We start from the raw sequence: 19,282 nt of genomic DNA, 5'->3' as shown, positions 1-19,282 counted from the left end.
TGCCTAAAGCCATCATCCTGGGAAAGCAATCCCTATGGAGATGCAGCCTGGCTGCTGCTCCTGAAGACCCTACAGCCATAGCTACCAGAGTCCCAGAAAAATCAAGTTCTTGTCATCAAATTCTTTCATATAAGCAAAAGCTTTAACATCAAAACTTTGTAATTTTATCAGTGGAAATGACATCCAAGAAGAGACAATATTTTTTGTTTGCCATTTTGCCCTAAGGACTATGGTACCTTTGCATCTGACCTTCTATGTTTTGTCTCCTCCATTAGGATGGCAGTGTTTTGAGAGCAGAGTCTGTCTGACTTTTCTATGTCAAATGCTTTGAAAATAGTAAGCATAATGAATGCTTTTTTCATTCTTTCCTTCCTTCCTTCATTCTCTCACTCCCCCATATCCAAACTGTTGCCATGTCTTATTGATTCCACTTTCATAAATCTCTCATATATCCCCCTTCTCTTCTCTGACACTGCCACCACCCTGATTCATGCCTTTACCACCCTTCATCTAGACTATTTCAATGGCTTATCGCTTGGTCTCCTTCCCTCAAGGCTCTCTCCATTTCAATCCATCCTCCACTAAGCTGTCAAATTGATTTTCCAAAAACACAGGTCTGACTATATCATCCCACTATTAAATCAACTCTAGTGATTCCCTTTTACTCCAAGGATTAAAAATAAAATGCTCTGTTTGGCTTTTAAAACCCTTTGTAATCTGGCCTCTTCCTATCTTTCCAAGCTTCTTATACCTAACTATATCCATATGCTTGTGATGCAATGCCACTGGGCTCCTTGTCAGTTCTCAAGCATCATACTCCATCTCCTGACTCTGCATTTTTACTGGCTATTCTCACTTCCAGAATTCTCACCCTTCTTTTCTCAATCTCCTGACTTCCCTGGCTTCTTTGAAGACTCAACTCAAACCTTACCTCTGTAAGAAGCCTTTATGAATCCCCCTTAATTATAGTGCCTTCTTTCGGTTGACATCTCTCATTTATGCTGGCTATATCTTGTTGGGCAGGTAGGTGGCGTGGTAGATAGAGCACTGGGCCTGGAGTCAGTAAGACTCATGTTTGTGAGTTCAAATCTAACCCCAGATATTTACTAGCTGTGTGACCCTGGACAAGTCATTTAACCCTGTTTGTGTCAGTTTCTGCATATGTAAAATGAGCTGAAGAAGGAAACGGCAAACCACTCTGGTATCTTTGCCCAGAAAATTGCAAATGGGGTCTTAGTGAGTTGGACGTGACTGAAATGACTCAACAAGACAAGAGAAGATCTCTTGTTTGTACCTGGTATGTTATTTCTCCCATTAGACTGTGAGCTACTTGAGAATAGAGACTCATTTTTGCCTTTCTTTGTATTGACAGTACTTATCATGGTGTTTGGCATGTTGTAAATGCTTAAGAAATGCTCCTTGGGGACTCTGTAGGTGTCCCATCAAGGCTAGGCTAGTTTTTCCTTAAAAGGCAATGGTGGTGGCGGTGGTAGTGGCTGCTTCCAGAGCTCTCAGCTCACAGACGGTCAGGGTATTGAACAAGTGATCAGAAGGAGATTACAAGGATCTCTTTGCTGGCACTGACGGAGGATTCTGTTGCTTTGCCCATACTTGGATTTGGGTCACAGTCCTGGGTGGCAATCCTGGGGCAAGGAGGAGTATTGGCATAGTGGAGCTTGTGGCAGCAGTGCAGAAGGAACCCTCTTCACAGTCCCAGGGCAGAAAAGAGTGCTTGTGGTTACTTACAGACCAGGCACACTTCTCATTAGATCACATCACTTTGGAAGAAATGAAAATTTACAGGTTCCTAAAAGTATCTCTGAAAATAGCTGCACAAAACCCCCAAAGCTAGGGACAGTACACCTTCCACACTGGAAGCAGAGCTCTACTTTAACAAACAGTTAAAAAGTCAAGTAATTGGCTGGGGAAATGAGCAACAACAACAACAACAACAACAACAACAACAACAACAACAACAAAAAACACCTCAGGCCTTAGAAACTTACTTTGGTGACAAAAAAGATCAAAACATACATTCAGAAGAAGACAACAAATCAAAGCTCCTAAATCCAAAGTCTCCAAAAAAAAATATGAATTGGTCTCAGGCCATGGAAGAGCTCAAAAAGGATTTTGAAAATCAAGTAAGAGAAGCAGAAGAAAAATTGGGAAGGGAAATGAGAGTAATGAAAGAAAATCATGAACAAAAAGTTAACAGCATGCTAAAGGAGGCCTCTGAAAATAATGAAGAAAATAACACTTTAAAAAATAGACTAGACCAAATGGCAAAAGAGGTCCAAAAAGCCAACGAAGAGAAGAATATCTTAAAAAGCACAATTGGCCAAATGATAAAGGAGGTCCAAAAGCTCACTGAAGAAAATACTTCCTTAAAAATTAGAATGGAGCAAGTGGAAGCTAATGACTCTATGAGAAATCAAAGAATTATAAAATAAAACCAAAAGAAGGAAAAAAATGGAAGACAATGTGAAATATCTCACTGGAAAAACAACTAACCTAGAAAAAGATCCAGGAGAGATAATTTAAAAATTTGTGGACTACCTGAAAGATATGATTTTAAAAAAGAGTCTAGACATCATCTTTCAAGAAATTATCAGGGAAGACCCACATATACAAAAATATTTATAGCAGCTCTTTTTGTGGTGGCCAAGAATTAAAAATTGAGGGGATGCCCATCAATTGGGGAATGACTGAGTAAGTTGTGGTATGTAATTATGAAGGAATATTATTGTACTATAAGCAATGATGAGCAAGATGCTCTTAGAAAAGACCTAAAAAGACTCACATGGGTTGATGCAAAGTGAAATGCACTGTGTACAAAGTAACAGCAATATTGTAGGATAATTAGACGTGAATGACTTAGCTATTTCAGCAATACAATGATTCATGACAACTGGACTTATGATGAAAAATGCTATCCATACCCAGAGAAAGAACTAAAGGTGTCTCAATACAGATTGAAGCAACTTTTATTTTCACTTTCCTTATTTTTCTTAAGTTTTTTTTTTTAAATCTGTGTTTTCTTTCACAACATGACTATTTTGGATATGTTTTTCATGACTACACATATATAACCTATATGGAATTGCTTGCCTTCTCAATGAGATGGGGTGGGTAGGGAGAAAGGGAATTTGTAGTGCAAAGTCTTAACAACAAATATTAAAAAATAATAATAAAGTTTAAAAAAAGAGAGAAGAGTGAGTGAGAGAGTCAGAAAGTGAACAATAAGGAAAAAAAGACTGAAATTACCAAAGCTATCAGAAAGAAGAAAACTCAAAGCCTCTGAACATACCCAGATAAATAACCATGGAAACAAAAACAGTAGAAAGAAATATGATCTTTAAATTTAGGAAATTAGTTCAGATATCTATGAATCAATGCAGCAAAATAAAGGAAAATGATCCCATTTGATGAGGCAGAAAACCCTGTAGAATTTGAGGAGAACAAGGAAACACAATATGCCATTCCTGAGTGATTTAAAAGAGAAATGAGAATTATGAGAGCAGAATTTATAGCCTGTGCAGCAAAAATAATAAGCAACTAAAGAAACTAGAATCTGTAATGGCAAATCTCACCAAAGAAGCGAAAGAGAGAATAATAGCTACAGAATGCAAAACACTGAAGTGAAGGACAATCCAGAAGAACAAAAGATAAAACAAAGACATTAAAAGAAAAATTCTCACTATGCAAGCAAAACATACTGATCTTGAAGAAAGACAACCTAAGGGCCACAGATTCCAAAGAAGAATATGACAGGACAAAAAAAAATTATCAGTATAATGCAGGAAATAATAGAAGGGAGCAGCCAGAACTTCTGAGCATGCAGAATGAAATGCCAGTTGAAAGAATTCATATATTACCTCCAGAAAAAAAAAATGAAATAAAACAACAATAACAACAGCAAAAACCCAAGGCCCCAAACTGCAAGATACATGGTGGTTCAATTTAGCAATTCAATTCAGAAACAAGTTCTACAAGCAAAAAATGAGAAAGACCTTCAAACATAAAGGAAAAGAAATCCAAATGACCCAAGACTATTTTGCACCTGTTAGAAAACACAGGAAGGAATGGAATAATGTGTTCCAAAAAGTAATGGAGCTCAGGATGCAGCCCAGGGTGACTTAACCTACAAATCTGAGCTTAACCATAAATTTGAAATGATGGGCATTCAATAATAAGTATTTAAACCATTTTTAAAATTAAAAAAACTTTTTTTAAATTTTTAACATGTGTTTTTAAAACTTTGGGATACAAATTTTCTCCCTTCCTCCCTCCCTGCCCACCGTCATTGAAAAGTCAAGCATATTGATACAGGTTATAGATGTGTAGTCATGTAAAACACTTCCATAGTAATCATGTTGTGAAAAACTAAGTATATTTCCCTTCATCCCATCCTGCCCCCCATTTATGATATTCTCTCTTTTGACCCTATCAGAAGTGTTTGCTTCTGATTATCCCCTCCCCCAATCTGTCCTCCCTTCTATCAACCCCCTGCTCTCTTGTCCCCTTCCCCCCTTATTTTCCTGTAGGGTAAGACAGATTTCCTTACCCAATTGAATGTGTATGTTATATTCCCTCCTTAAGCCAAAACCTATGAGAATAAGATTCACTCATTCCCTCTCACCTTCCCCCATTTCCCCTCCACTGTAAAAGTCTTTTCTTGTCTGTTTCATGTGAGATAGTTTGCCCCATTCTACTTCTCCCTTTCTCCTCCCAGTATAATCCTCTCTCACCCCTTAATTTTATTCTCCAGATATCAACCCTTCATCTTCAACTCATCCTGTGCCCTCTATCTATCTATCTATCTATACATACATATAATTTTTTCCCCTCCCAATACCTTAATACTGACAAAGGACTCATGAGTTACAAATATTACCTTTCCATGCAGGAATATAAACAATAAGTCTCTTATGATTTCTCTTTCCTGTTTACCTCTTCCATATTTCACTTGAGTCTTGTATTTCAAAGTCAAATTTTATATTCAGCTCTGGTCTTTTCCTCAGGAATGCTTGAAAGTCCCCTATTTCACTGAATGAGTATTTTTTACCCTGAAGGATTATATTCAGTTTTGCTGGGTAGGTGATTCTTGGTTGTAATCCTATCTCCTTTACCCCCCAGAATATCATACTCCATGCCCTCTGGTCCCTTAGTGTAGAAGTTGCTAAATCTTGTGTTATTCTGATTGTGTTTCCACAATACTTGAATTGTTTCTTTCTGGCTGCCTGTAATATTTTCTCCTTGAACCATTTTTTAGAAAGAAAACTAGACCTAAAAGTATTATTTGCTTCTCAAATATCCTAAACAACAGGAATTCAGGGAGAATGAATAAATGCAGCAGACAGAACTTGGTGGTACACTTCCTACAAGCGAATTGATGATTTTTTTTGAGGAATAACATTATAAAATGGGATTCAGTGTAACCCTAAATCCCTAACCCTGTTTGCCTCAGTTTCTTCATCTGTAAAATGAGCTGGAGAAGGAAAACGCAAATCATTCCCGTATCTCAGCCAAAAAACCCCAAATGGGGTTATGAAGAATTGGACATGATCGAACAACAATATTACAAAAATGGGAGAATGAATGAAAATGGGAGAAGGGATTGGGGCAGCTAGGCGGCACAGTGGATGGACCACAGGCTCTAGAGTCAGGATGACCTGAGTTCAAATCCTGCCTCAGACACTTGATCACTTGATACTTTCTAGCTGTGTGACTCTAGGCAAGTCACTTAACCTCAACTGTCTAGCCAAAAAAAGAAAAAGAGGGGAGTGTGTGATATGCATAAGTCAAATCAAATTGAGAGTTAGCAATGAGGGGAAGGTAACCCAGGCGGTCTTAGGAAGAGAAGAAACTACAGAGGAGTGGGAGAGGAGTTGAGGAAAAGGATTGAAAAAGGAAAAGGAGAGGAGATAGGTCTTGCTTTAGTAGTGGGAGGAGGTTCCACTGATGAAGGCTTCTCTGGGTAAAGAGAGATATTTTGTGAAGGGACATAGGGACCTTGTACTGAGGGTGGTCTTTGATGCTTATATTTGTATGTATTTTGTGCTTGAAAAGACCATTTGTTCTACCTTGGGAGGGAGGGATTTGGATATCCTGGGGGCAACTGACACCTGAGAGAGGGGATAAGTTTTGAGGCAAATGGAGAAAAGATGGTAACTAGGAAGAGTTTATATACCAGTGGTGGGCTGCAAAATCAGAGAAGTGGGGGGGGGGGTTCCCCTACCCTGTGGAAGTGTCTTCTCTGTCTCATGTAGGAATTATCAAAGTCCTGGGAGTAAAACACAATGGAAAAGGGGAGCCTTCTGGGTAATCTCTACAAGGCAGTGGCAAAACTACCAAGAGGGGAGAAGCTCAGAATGGATATCTTAGAATTTATGATTTCATAAGGAATATAGCGAGGCTAGGAACCAGATCATGAGGGCCCAGAGCAGACACAAAGAGAAGATGAATGATGGAGAGAGTGAGAGAAACCCTCTCTGGAAAGGGATGCCAAAAGTGACATATGAAAAAATAATGAACAGGCCAAGTGGAAGAGCTGGCTATGAAGTGGGAATCTATTTGACTAAGAGAAAAAAAAAAAGAGAAGAATTAAATAATCCCATAAAAGCAGGAAAGAAATTGGAATTAATTAGCAAAACCCCCAAGAGGGAGGGGTAACTAATGGGGAAAGTGTAATCACTGGTGACACGAAGAGAGCCATTGAGAATAGACACCTTAAAAGAATAAACCAAAATAACTGAAAGAACAGAATACTGTGTTTACAACAGAAAGTAAAAAAAAAATAATTATACCTTGAAACAACCCAACATTAGAGACAAATGGAGGAAAATACAAACATAATGTTAACAATTTAAAATGTGAATTTAAAGATATGAAAAGAAAACAAAATCCAATCATCTGTTACTTAAAAGAAACACATTTATAAAACAAAGATCTACACAAAATAAAACTGAGGAGACAGAAAAAAAATTTACTATGTGTCAAGTGAATCCAGAAAAGCAGAACTTGCAATCATGCTGTCTCACAGAGTGTAAGCAAATATTCAGAAAATTAAAATGGATAATAAATAAGAAAACTACATGATGGTGAAAGGAACCATAGAATATTGTCTGGTTTCTTAACCAATATTAGTAATAAGTTTATGTGCTCCAAATGCCTTAGGATCCAAATTCATTAAGGCTACAAGAAAACTTAAATAATAACACAATGCAGTTCAGTATGACTACTTTCCCCATGGTGATTTTGATATATCACAGGTTGGCATAAGAAATGAAATGGGAATTTTGGGGAAGTTCTGAGGAAGCCACAAAGGACACTTGAAGGCCAGCAGATGACACAGAAAAGTTTGGAAACTCAGAAATGCGTAAAATTTATGTATAGTATTGTATAATATCAACATATTTTATATTTTAATACCATAATAATTCAGATATCTTCTCTGTTACAAAGGGAGGGCTTAAAAATTTATGTGCATTTTCTAAGTCTTGGAGAAACTGGACCCCTAAGCCCCTAAGTCCCTCAGTGTGGAAGGGATAAGTGTACTAATATGTTCTACAATTGAGTACCATTACAAGTCTGAACCCTTGCCATATGTTCAGGGTGTATTAGTTCATTCTCTCTGTGAGAACATGCAAAGTATCTGTTCTATGTCTCCTATGTGCTGGATTCTGTGCTAAGCACTTTTTAAAGCAAAACAAACTGACCCTCTGCCCTAAGGCACTCTCTGATTCCCTGAGAAACATCAGGAAGATCTGATCAGCTGAACTATAAGATATTCAAAGTCCTTAGCTAGCTGTCTGACTTAGAAGTGTCCTTTTTCTAACTGTGATTACTGACCTAGGGACTCTAAGAACCCCTATCTCTATTGGGAATGTTTTTCATCCTACCCCTTTGTCCAATTGTAACCTAGGACTATCTTTACTTGACTCAAAGTGGGTTTCCGGGCCACAGCAGTGATGCCTGGGGAGGTGGAAGAGGGGGAAATGGACCCAAAACTCAGACCTCAAAGCCTACTCTTCCTTTTTCTCCACTGCTGTTGTTCCCAGTGATAATACTGGGCTTCCCTTAGTCTCTAGTGAAAATGCTCTTTTCTAACTTTTACTACAGAGCCCCCATTTACACCTCTCTCCTGTGGGAAAATGACCAAGTTTTCCAGAATTTACTTTTTCATTGAAATGTAAGTAACTCACTTCTATTCTTTCCTATAGCCAAATAACCTAACCCTACAGGGAAATATTTCTTATGGGAGCTATGTGAACAGAAAAGTGGCTCTGGAGTGAAAAAGAATAGGAGGAACACTTTTAAACCTCCTGTCTAAAGTAGAAATGGGGGCAGCTAGGTGGCACAGTAGATAGAGCACTGGCCCTGGCATCAGGAGGACCTGAGTTCAAATTTGGACTCAGATACTTACTAGCTGTGTGACTCTGGGCAAGTCAGTTAATCCTGATTGCCTGGGAAAAAAAAGTAGAAAAGTAAATAAGCAGGCTAATTCTCAAGGCTCAAAAAAGAAAGGAAACAGAATGACTTTGGAGTCAACTCAGAACCTAGCAGTATCTGCCAGACTTGGTGGTGGCAGGAGACCTTGCCCCTGTGGTTCCTGACCCTCCCTGTCTGTACCTTCCATTCCAAAACTCTGAGCTCATTTTCCATTTCTCACACCAGTCTTTATATTAAGCAGCTGGCTGAAGAGAGAGGAAAATCAACATCATTTTCCATTGCAACAATAAAAGACATGCACTACTGGTATCCCAAGTTGGATAACTGAATGCTTTCCCCTATAAAACATTTTTACTTGCATATGCTATAAAACAATCTGGGTTCTTATCTCTATTACTTCCTAATCCTATGACTGAACCAATCTCATTTTTTACCTCTGAGCCTCAGTCTTAAATCTGTAAACTAAAGATAATACTCAATCTATTTATCTCAGAGGCTACTGTAATGATTACATGGTGCTCAGCAAGCCTTACAGCTATACATAAACATAAACTGCTGTTATTATTACTAGGGTACTCTATTTCAGCTCCATTATGTGCAGTCTGCTTCTTCTTCTTTGACTTTGCCCCAGTGTTACATATCATGCTGCATTTTTCTTTTTTGTGGATCCTGTAAGGTCACAATTATCATTTTGTGCTTTACAATCTTCACTTCAGACGCCAGGAAGGGAAGTTATATTTTTTTAAAATATAATAGGGAATTAACATTCAAGGATATTTTTCAAACTTTGCTAGTGTAGCCGTGTCATTTCCAGGACTATGGTGATGAATTTTTATTTAAATAAAGAATCTTATAAATTGGAAATATTCTGTTAAGAGACACAAGTACTTGACTCTAAGCTTTAACAGCATAATTGACCTTTTAAAGAAATCTGAACACAATAGCAGTAAAATTAAAGAAATATCACCTGGAGAAAATATTGGTGGCAAATAGGACAGGTATAACCTTGACATCTAAAATATGTGAGGAAATATTTTTGAATAAAATATCCATCAGTGGATTTTGTGAAGTAGTAATAATAATAATAATATTAATAATAATGATAATGACAACATTTAGATGGGTTTGCCAAGCACTTTATAAATATATCATTTGATCCTCATTTGAACCTTGAGAAGTAGATGCTTGCTCAGCCTACCCATGAACAACTGATATTTCTCCAATTATTTAGATCTGACTTTATTTGTGTGAAAAGTTTTGTAATTATATTTATATAGTTCTTGGGTTTATTTTGGCAGATAGACTCCTAAATATTTAATAATGTCGACAGTAACTTTAAATGGAATTTCTCTTTCTGTCTCTTGCTGTTGGGCTTTGTTAGTAAAATATGGAAATGTCAATGATTAATGTGGGTTTATTTTATATCCTGCTACTTTGCTAAATTTGTTTATTATTTCAAGTATTTTTTTACTTGATTCTCTAGGATTCTCTAAGTACATCATCATATCACGTGCAAAGAGTGATAGCTTTGTTTCTTCTTTGCCTATTCTAATGCGTAAATTTAGAGAATTCACCCCAAATGTTCTCATGGACTATTTGTGCCCAACCTGTGTAGAGCATTCCCAGCTAGCACTGGTCTGATCAGCCACAGTTAGACACACTGAAAGTTGACTGTAGTATAGTGATGTCATTTTGGTCCTCTTCAAGTTTTAAGCCCACCACCAACCATCTGTCAACCAAAGCCTGTCCTATCAGACAAGTCATTTGTGCAGTGGCTCTAATGAGTCTAATGAGATTCCTCATCTGTACGACAAATAGAACTGAGCTGATCATTCCTAAGGACAATCTGAGCACTCAAATTGGTGTTGCTTTGTGTGTTCTTCCCCTCTTTATGGCAGAATGCTTTTGATCCCACTAACCACTATTCCTTAGTGATGGGCTGTTGGGCCTAAAGTGGAGAGGACCCAAGTTCAAATCCTACAATGGATACTTTATTAGGGAGGTGAGCCTAATCAAGTCATTTACTTAACCTCTCTTGGCCTCAGCTTCACTCTGTAAAATGGGGATAATAGCACCTACCTCACAAGGTGTTGTCGAGCCATTTCAGCCCAGACCTACTGTCCGTAACCCTATTTGAGGTTTTCTTAGCAAAAATACTGGAGTGGTTTGCCATTTCCTTCTCCAGCTCAATTTACAGATGAGGAACTGAGGCAAACAGAGTTAAGTGACTTGCCTAGGGTCACACAGCTAGTAAGTGTCTGAGGCTGGATTAGAATTCAAGTCCTCCTGACTTCAAGCCCACCAGTCTACCGAGTCCACGACATAAATGCTACTCACATGGTGGTAAGGATCAGAAGAGTTAACTCTATGTCCTCATTTGTAACCTGGGTGAACTACTTTGGGGCTTTTGACTTTTCTACTATGCTTCTAAATCCAGTGCCTTCCCTGGCACCCTTCCTATCTCCTTTTCACCTCATTTTTGTCTTGTCTTCCCTGATTAAGATTGTAAGCTCCTTGAAAGCAAGGCTTGTCTTTTTTCTCATTTACAACCCCATCACTTAGCCTGGCATATAGTAGACACTTAATGTTTATTGGTTAACTGAATGTATTATATAAAGGACTTTGACAACCTTTTAAAGTGCTAGATAAATGTGAACCATGTGGCCATCTAAGATTTATTCCAACTCTAAAATAGAAACTGTCATTTTATTCAAAGACCTTAAGTTGGTGATAGAATATATACAAAAAAAGCCATGTTTAATAGCAGACTTCATTATGATATTATGGTTAGATTACCCTGAAAAACTCTTTGAACCTAAAGATGGCTCATGTCAGTTCTATGTCACTTTAGGCCTATACATCTATTTCTCCATTTAGATCAGAAACAGATTGAGAGTCAGATAACAAACTTGTCTATTGATTATGAATGGCTCCTGAAAATTGGCATAGAATGTCCTATGTTTTACTTTTCAAGGGACTAATGCAATGTCAAAGCAACAGCCAGACCTATTGATTTGCACTTCATTTTATTTAAATTTTTTTTAGGCAATTGGGGTTAAGTGACTTGCCCAGGGTCACACAGCTAGTAAGTGTTAAGTGTTTGATATGAGGCCGGATTTGAACTCAAGTACCCCTGACTTCAGGGCCGTGTTCTATCCACTGCGCCACCCAGCTGCCCTTGATTTGCACTTCAATCAGTAAGGTGTAATGAAGTAGGGTACAAAATATTGGATTCAATCCCAGAAACTATATGTAGCCACTAACTGACTCCCCATCCTAGGACAAAAAAACCAGAAACCTAACTCTCTTCTCTCTTGCTACAAAATTAAACACATTGATGGAAATCAACTCTCCCAAAGTTCATATAGAATGAATCAAAGTTTATTTAAAAAAGCAAATCTTTATATATACAATTTTAAAATGAAAATTTACATCTTTGAATTAAGCAATATGATAAGCTATTTATAACAAAGTAGTGTTTACATTTCACACGTGTAAAAACGTCAGAAGAAACTCAAATTACAACTTGGATCCTGGGCGATTCAAGTGTTTGATCCCAAATGATAAAGGTCAGATCACATCTCCGTGAAGTGGTCCTCTGTCAATCACATCATACTTCAGGATAGCTGGCAGCTGTCGCTATTCCACAGTGGTTACTCTTGTCCCTGGCCATTAAAATGTACCCATTGTTGCCCCACTGGTCACCCCAGCTGAAAAGAGAGTGAAGTATTAAGTTTAAGAGCACCATTCAAAAATACCTTTCTACTTTAGGGGTGTAAAGCATTCTGATACACATTGTGACTGAATTCAGAACATGAGTTGGACCTTTCAGAAAGCAATGAAAATAGTTGTTGGTGATGACTTTGCTGTCGTTTAGTTGATTAGTTGTATCTGACTCTTCATGACCCCATTTTTAGGTTTTCTTTACAAAGATACTGGATGGGTTTGCCACTTACATCTCTGGTTCATTTCCCAGATGAGGAAACTGAGGCAAACAGGGTTAAGGGACTTGCCCAGGGTCACACAGCTAGGAAATGTCTGAGGTCCTGTTTGAACACAGGTCAAATAACTAACTCTAGGGCTAGCACTCTAGCCGCTGTGACACCTAGCTGCCCTATTCATAACAGCCACTCACTCAGCACTAAGCACTTTCAGGTTTTCCAAGTCAAGTGCTTCCCCATAGCACTTTGTGAGTCAGTCTGACAATAACTGTATTAGAACAGTCCAACAAACCAGGCAACAGGAAATCTTCTGTACTCTCTAGTTATCAGTGGTCATAGAAACTATGAGGAACCACTGGGGAACTCTCAATCTACTATGGATCCTAAAAACAGGGCCCCTTCCTTCCATGAACATCCCTTCTCCATTTCACAGGATCCCAAGAACTGCACCCTTCTTTCCTTTACCTCCTTCAAAATGAAATCATCAGAAACTGGCAACAAGCAGTTCAGTGACATTGCAGGCAAGACCTTGGTTTACCTGTTCTTGACAATCCAGTATTTGTTTCCAGTTTCTTCATCAACACCATAGCCCACAGCCAGCACGCCATGATCTAGCTGTTCACTACTGCAGAGCGGGTCATAATAAACACCTGGGATAGTCAAGTGAAACATGAACTTGAGAAATACTAACTACTGAATGGCAATAATATGGTTAAGTGGATTTTGGCAGAAATAATGAAGAAAAAAAATGCTTACCACCATGATAGAACTGGAAGGAGAAAAGTGATGCATCAATTCCAATAGAAATGGGACCCACAGTGGCCACAGCCTTTGTGAGAATCATTTCCTGCCCAGATGGGATGTCCACAAATCCAGTGACATTTGCACCGGCGTTTTCTGGCTGATACCTACAGTCGCCATCCTTTTAAAATGAAACAGACAAAAAGTTTGGTTTACTTTTATCAGTGGTATTTGCCCAGATGAATTTAAAATTAATAGTCATGAAATAAATAAATCTATGGACCATGTTTTCCCATCAATTTATTAGATGAACAGCTCAAGAAGAGAACTGGATATGGGTGGGTAAAGGACTATTTGAAAGTCCCATTGAAAGAAGGCAGCATAGTGTAAAGCAGAGGGCTGGTAACATTCCTACACATCACTGCTAAGTCAATATGCATTGCACATGGATTCTAAGGTATGGTTCAGTGGCCCATTTCTACTTGAGTTTGATACCACTGGCATAAAAAAACCAATTAATTAGCAACTCTAAGAGCCTCCTAGTAGTGGCATAGAAGCTTTGTGATCATGAGACTGAGGTTGAGAAGTTAGCAGAAAAATCAGGATAATACCTCCCCCTGACAGGGCTGTTTGAGGATCAAAAGAGATTAAAGGAAGGACATGTTTGTAAACCTTAAGGATGATATAAATGTCAGCAGTTATTATGCAAAATTAGACTCAATTGTCATTTAATTCCCTGCTCCTAAGGAGGCACTTGTGGGAGCTAGGTGTCAGGGAGGCACAAGCGTAGCCCTACAAAGGCTAGAATGGATTTAGGTTCAGGGAACCTGGCTTCCAATCCAGACTTTGCCCCTTATTACTATGTTTGTGATCTTGAGCAAGTCATTGTAAAATGATGTCTGGCTAATGATCTCTAAAGTGTCTAAGACAACAGTCTATATACTTCCTAAGATCTCCTCTGAATGGGTGATTGTATTCATGGTGAAGGCAACTAATTTTTAGCGTTGATATATTTTGGATTCAGTTAGAGATTTTCTTTAGTTAGGAAGGTGATTATTTAGGTCTTCAGTGTTTGCAGGCCCCCTCAGCTCCCATCCCCCAAACTGAGACTCTCCTTTCAAATATAGTTAAACCAAAATGATGGGAATCCAATAACTATATTTACCATTGCCTCATAGGGATAGGATTCTTCTGTATCTATGCCTCCATTTAACATCACATATTCAAAAGCACTATCCATGAAGCCACCATTACAGCCTTGGGAACCGCCACCTGTAGCGCAGTCAATCAAATTCTGTTCACTAAGTGAAACAAGTTTGCCTGTTTTACGGAACCACTGGCCTTCCAGGGAACCAGTTGCACTAAATGCCCAGCAAGAACCACAATGACCCTGAAAAAGTCCAAAGGAAGCACTGGTTAGTGTACAAGTTCATCTTACGTATCTTTTTCAGGCAGATCTAAACAGTTTTAAATATGGAAGGGAACTCAGTCACAGATCTGAGATGCAGTTCCATTATTTAAGAGATTGCATTATCAACCATAAGCTTCACTGAGTTTTATCTGGGTTATCTATGGATCAAGCTTAAGCAACTTTTCATACCTGACTCTTAACAGGAGTTACATAGCCTTTGTCTCTCCAGTCTACAGATTTAGGGGTCTGTTCAAGGAGAGGTTCATGAAACAGAGTTCCTTTGCTCTTCCTTAGAAATCTGTTTTGTCTAAAGCCATTCATCATTTGCCTGAATTCATCACTGGTCTAAAACGAAAAGAAAGATGATTTATATGAAGTATATTGGGAGTAAAAGGTAACTGACTACTCGGCATTAACATCAGATTGTTACAACACACTCACCATATCGCCAAACTTGTTCATTTTCATGTGGAAACTATGTTTACCAGCGCTGTATTCCAGATTGTGCTTTTCAATCATTCTCAAATTCTTCTCCCATGTTGCTCTCCTCCAATTATCTTCATTCTAGAAGCAAGTACAGTAAGGTTCAATAAGCTTCTGCTTATATTATTACACACACAAGTAAAACTATCCTCAAACCAAATCCACTGTCAATCATTCCCTTGGCATCTAGCTGGGATGTTGACCATACCCAAACATTGCCTTCCCAAAAAGGTTTTCAAATCTGATGCTATAGACATCCCCATCCTCTGAACTTCTGTGGGAAAAGCAGCAATCTTGAGCAAATGAAGCTCTTATCTGGATAATCTTTGGCTTCTGGGGAAAGGCCATTTCATTAGTCCACCTAGGACATGTATTCATCCTAGCTGGGGAAAAAAGTAGCTGAAAGCTTACTGCTGCATAGGTTTTTCCATGTTGTGACTTCCAGTGGTACCACTGAGCATCTAAAGTTCGGTCAAGTTGTGGAGCAGCAGCTACTATCCCCAAGCATAGGCAAGCTAAACACGTGTACAGATTCATGTTTCAAACCTTAAGGGGGAAAAAAAGAAAGAGACAGAAAACGTGTATGATTAAAAATCCAAACCAAAACCAAAAATCCAAGCTCTTGTTTCTTTGGGAAAAAAACACAACCTTCCTAGTGGAAAAAACTAAATTCATTTCACCAAATATTCATATATTATCTAGTTATATGGGAAGCACTTTGTGTGGGTTGGGGTGGAGTGAGGGTAAATACAAGAGATGTAATGCTGATCTACAGTTTTTCAGGGAGTTTAGACATTGACATAAAAACATTAAAACCAGAGACAATGCTTGATTAAGTGCCAAAATTAATAGTACAAATAATAAAAGTTCAAAAGCTGTAACTGTTTTTAGAAGCTGAAATGTGCTCCTAAATTTTATGGCAGTGGTTCCCAAAATGGAAGCCAGGGTCTGACCACAACAGGTTAGAGGCAGGTGGCACGGTGGATAGAGTTCTGGACCTAGGGTCAGGAAGACCTGAGCTCACATCCTGACTCAGATACTTAGTAGTAGCTGTGAGGCTGTGGGTAAATCACTTAATCACTCAGCCTCAGTTTCTTTATATGTAAAATGGGGATAATAATAGCACCTACCTCACAGGTTGTTGTAAGGATAAGTGAAATAATATTTGCAAAGGGCATTGGAAACCTTAAAGCATTAGGTATTTTTTTTTATTATTATCATTATTGTTATCTTGAGGTTAGTCCACATCCCACTTACTGTCAACCTACAAGGTTTGTCTCTAATACAATTACACTAATAATCTTCTGCTCAACCTTCTCTCTCATGTTCCCAACCTCTCCAAACTAAAGGCAGCTGTGATGAAACTAATACCAAGCAGCACCATTTGGGAAAATGGGGGAAGGGAGGAAGTTGTAGCTGCAACTGTGACTAGCAAAAGACTCTTTCTTCCTGTAAGTCCCACAGGAGGAGGTAAGGGTGTTTGGGATAAGCACATTTTATTACATTATCTTCCTCCTCCAACTCATCCTTTTTCCAAACTATGATAGCTATTATTATCAAGGATACATCAGTCTTTCATCCAATCAATTGCCGAAGAATCTCTCTCTTTGGTATTCACAACAGTCTAGTTCAGGCCCAATCACCTCTCCAATGGACTTTTGCAATATCATTCCAACTCATCTCCCCTCCCCAGGTCTTCCTCCATTCCATCCTATCCTCACACAGCAGCCAAAACCATTCTAAAGTGACCATTTTGCTCTTATCATGTCCAGTATACTCCAGTGTTTCTATTGCCCCAGGATTACATCATTTCATTCTTATTTGATACCTTAAAAGCCTACATTTGTGTTTACCAGAACATGAGTACACATAAAATTTATAGAAGTGAATGTACATATACATATATATGTTAGGAGAGTACTCACAATTTTTTTTTTCCTAATGGGAGGTGTGTCCTAGGAAAAGTCTGCAGATTATTGCTTTATTCAGTGCAAGGACTGTCTTTTGACTCTTTATAACCTCAGTGCTTAGCACAATGCCTGGCACATAATAGGTACTAAATAAAGTTTTCCTTAAAGCCACTACCACATTTCTAAGCTTCTCTCTAACCTAATCACCAAATGCACCTTCTCCAGAACTCAAAACAACTCCATTTCTCAGGGGCATAATCAAGCAACATACTAGCCTAGAATAGAATTGTATTGGAAATCTGAGTGACCAGGTTCAACCCTGACCTCTGTCACTTACTACCATATGGGTATGTACGTGCATGTCCCTTCACTTCTGTGCCTCAGTTTCCCTAAGGTACCTTCCAGCTTTAAATCCATGATCCTATAGAGTCTAAAGGTAAGACTTTACAATCAGCTGCTGATGGAGGGAATGGAGAGGAGGAAACCTTTTCTGCCTTTTCTACAGAAGAGTAACATAGCCATCTCCAGACTTTCAGATCCTGTGGGCCTTACTTAGATCTAAAGGTCCTGCAAGTCAAAATCCATCTTTTACAAGCACAGGGATAGGGAAGCAGGTCAAATAAACTCAGGGCATCTAATCCTGCATCCTAAAACAATTTCCTGCCTGCCTCTCTCCTAAGAAGGTCCACCTCTCCAAGTCGGGAAAGGAGGTCAGGTGGAGGCGCCCAAGAGAGACAGGACCCCCAACACCACTAGCCAGGGGGAAAGACTTCTTAGCTGGAGGCCAGGAGCCATCCCTCCTAGTACTAGCCCCATCCCTCAGCTCCGGGGCACCTCCCGGGGGATGGGAGAGTTTGCAGAGCATTGTAAGGGGCCTTTTAAGCAGGCCCTAGGAGGAGTTTTTTCCCCTCCTCCTCTAGAGCAGAATGGTATACACAATCATAAGCCAGTAAGTCTACACTTTCCTAGCCCTCCACCCTCACCCCGGGGATATCTATAGCATTTGCAACAAGAGTAAATCCAGAACCGCTCCAGGTCATGGGGATGAATAAACCTGGGAAAGGGAGGCAGAACAGTCCCAGATCAGATTCGGAAAAGAAGTCACAGATCATCCCGGGGCTGGCCACTCCTCATCCCCAAATCAATCTAAAACGCGACCCTACTCAACGCTCCCTCCTCCCTATCATCTCCTCTCCCATTAAATGCGGGCCAAAAACACACCCCAGCCTCCATAAGCTGCGGACTCAACTCCCTGCGCTTCCGTAATAGTAATGGTAATAAAAAGTGAGGGAGACATTCCTTTAACGCTTTTTAAGGTTTGCAGAGGGCTGTACAGGTGCTCCCCATTTTGAGCTTCCTAACAACCTTCTTGGGAAGTAGATGCTATTAATTTGTCCTGGTTTCACGGTGAGTCCGAGAAAGGGTACATTGCCTTAAACTCAACTGCTCCCCCCCCTTCCCCAACACACACACACACACACACACACACACACACACACACACACACACAACACACACACACACACACACACACACACACACACACACACACACACACACACACACACACACACACCCGGCCAAGCTCTGCCCACATCTGCCAGCAGCAACAGCAACTACCTCTTCCTCATCCATCCCCCTTCTCAAGCCCGGGCTCTGCCCTCCTCTTTTTCGCCTTCCCATCTAGGGAGTGCCCCGGAGCCTGAGGACTTTACCCCTTTCCGAGCCCCTCCCTCGGACCTGGGAGCCGCGGGTCGCCCACCCTCACCTGAGCGTCTCAGCAGCGGCGGCACCTGGGAAAAGCCGGACCTCTAAGCAAACTTGAGGGTCCGGGCGGGAGGTTGCTTAGCCCTGGGTCTGATGGCTCCTCTTTTTTATCAGAATGTCCAAGACTAAGTCTGCCTGGTCCCACCGCCCCCCTCAGCCTTTGGCTGTGCCGGGATGAAGGGGTGGGGCCACTGGTGGGTCAGAGACTCCCTGGGGCTTGAGGCTTCAGTATCTCAATCTGTTGGGTTTTGCTGTTCCCTTAAGGACGGAGACTCACAGGGGTTGGGGGAGGGCAAGGGAAGGTTTTGGTGATCTGGGAGGCTGCTTTATCTTACTTTGCTTGTAGAAAGGTGAAAAGGGTCGGGATTCTTCTAAAGGGCCCGGGGAGGTTAGAGTTGGGAACTGGGTGGGAGGGAGGAAGGAATAGCCTAGTCACCATGCAGGACTGCGATTAGTACCTTGGCCGAGGTGACCTGGATAAACCACTTGTATATCCATGAATTCATTTATTTCAACATTTAGAGAATAATCATAGAGGTAGAGCTGGAAGGACTCAAGGTCTAAAGGACTTGTCCAAG

General features: G+C 39.9%; 1 protein-coding gene across 1 annotated transcript; it reads right to left on the bottom strand.

Moving 5' to 3' along the window:
- Nucleotides 1-11,904: 11,904 nt before the first annotated feature.
- Nucleotides 11,905-18,971, bottom strand: LOC110197638 (cathepsin L2-like). Its single transcript, XM_020971696.1, has 8 exons — nucleotides 18,706-18,971; nucleotides 15,439-15,573; nucleotides 14,986-15,108; nucleotides 14,734-14,889; nucleotides 14,299-14,523; nucleotides 13,149-13,314; nucleotides 12,931-13,042; nucleotides 11,905-12,161 (listed from the first exon to the last, which is right to left on the bottom strand). The coding sequence occupies exons 2-8, from the start codon at nucleotides 15,562-15,564 to the stop codon at nucleotides 12,062-12,064; spliced, it is 1,008 nt and encodes a 335-aa protein (XP_020827355.1). The 5' UTR covers nucleotides 15,565-15,573; nucleotides 18,706-18,971; the 3' UTR covers nucleotides 11,905-12,061.
- Between the last annotated feature and the right edge of the window lie 311 nt (nucleotides 18,972-19,282).

Source organism: Phascolarctos cinereus, unplaced genomic scaffold (genome assembly GCF_003287225.1).
Source record: "Phascolarctos cinereus isolate Bilbo 61053 unplaced genomic scaffold, phaCin_HiC Scaffold_4;HRSCAF=312, whole genome shotgun sequence".
NCBI lineage: Eukaryota > Metazoa > Chordata > Mammalia > Diprotodontia > Phascolarctidae > Phascolarctos > Phascolarctos cinereus.
This window is presented reverse-complemented; position numbering and strand designations above follow the sequence as displayed.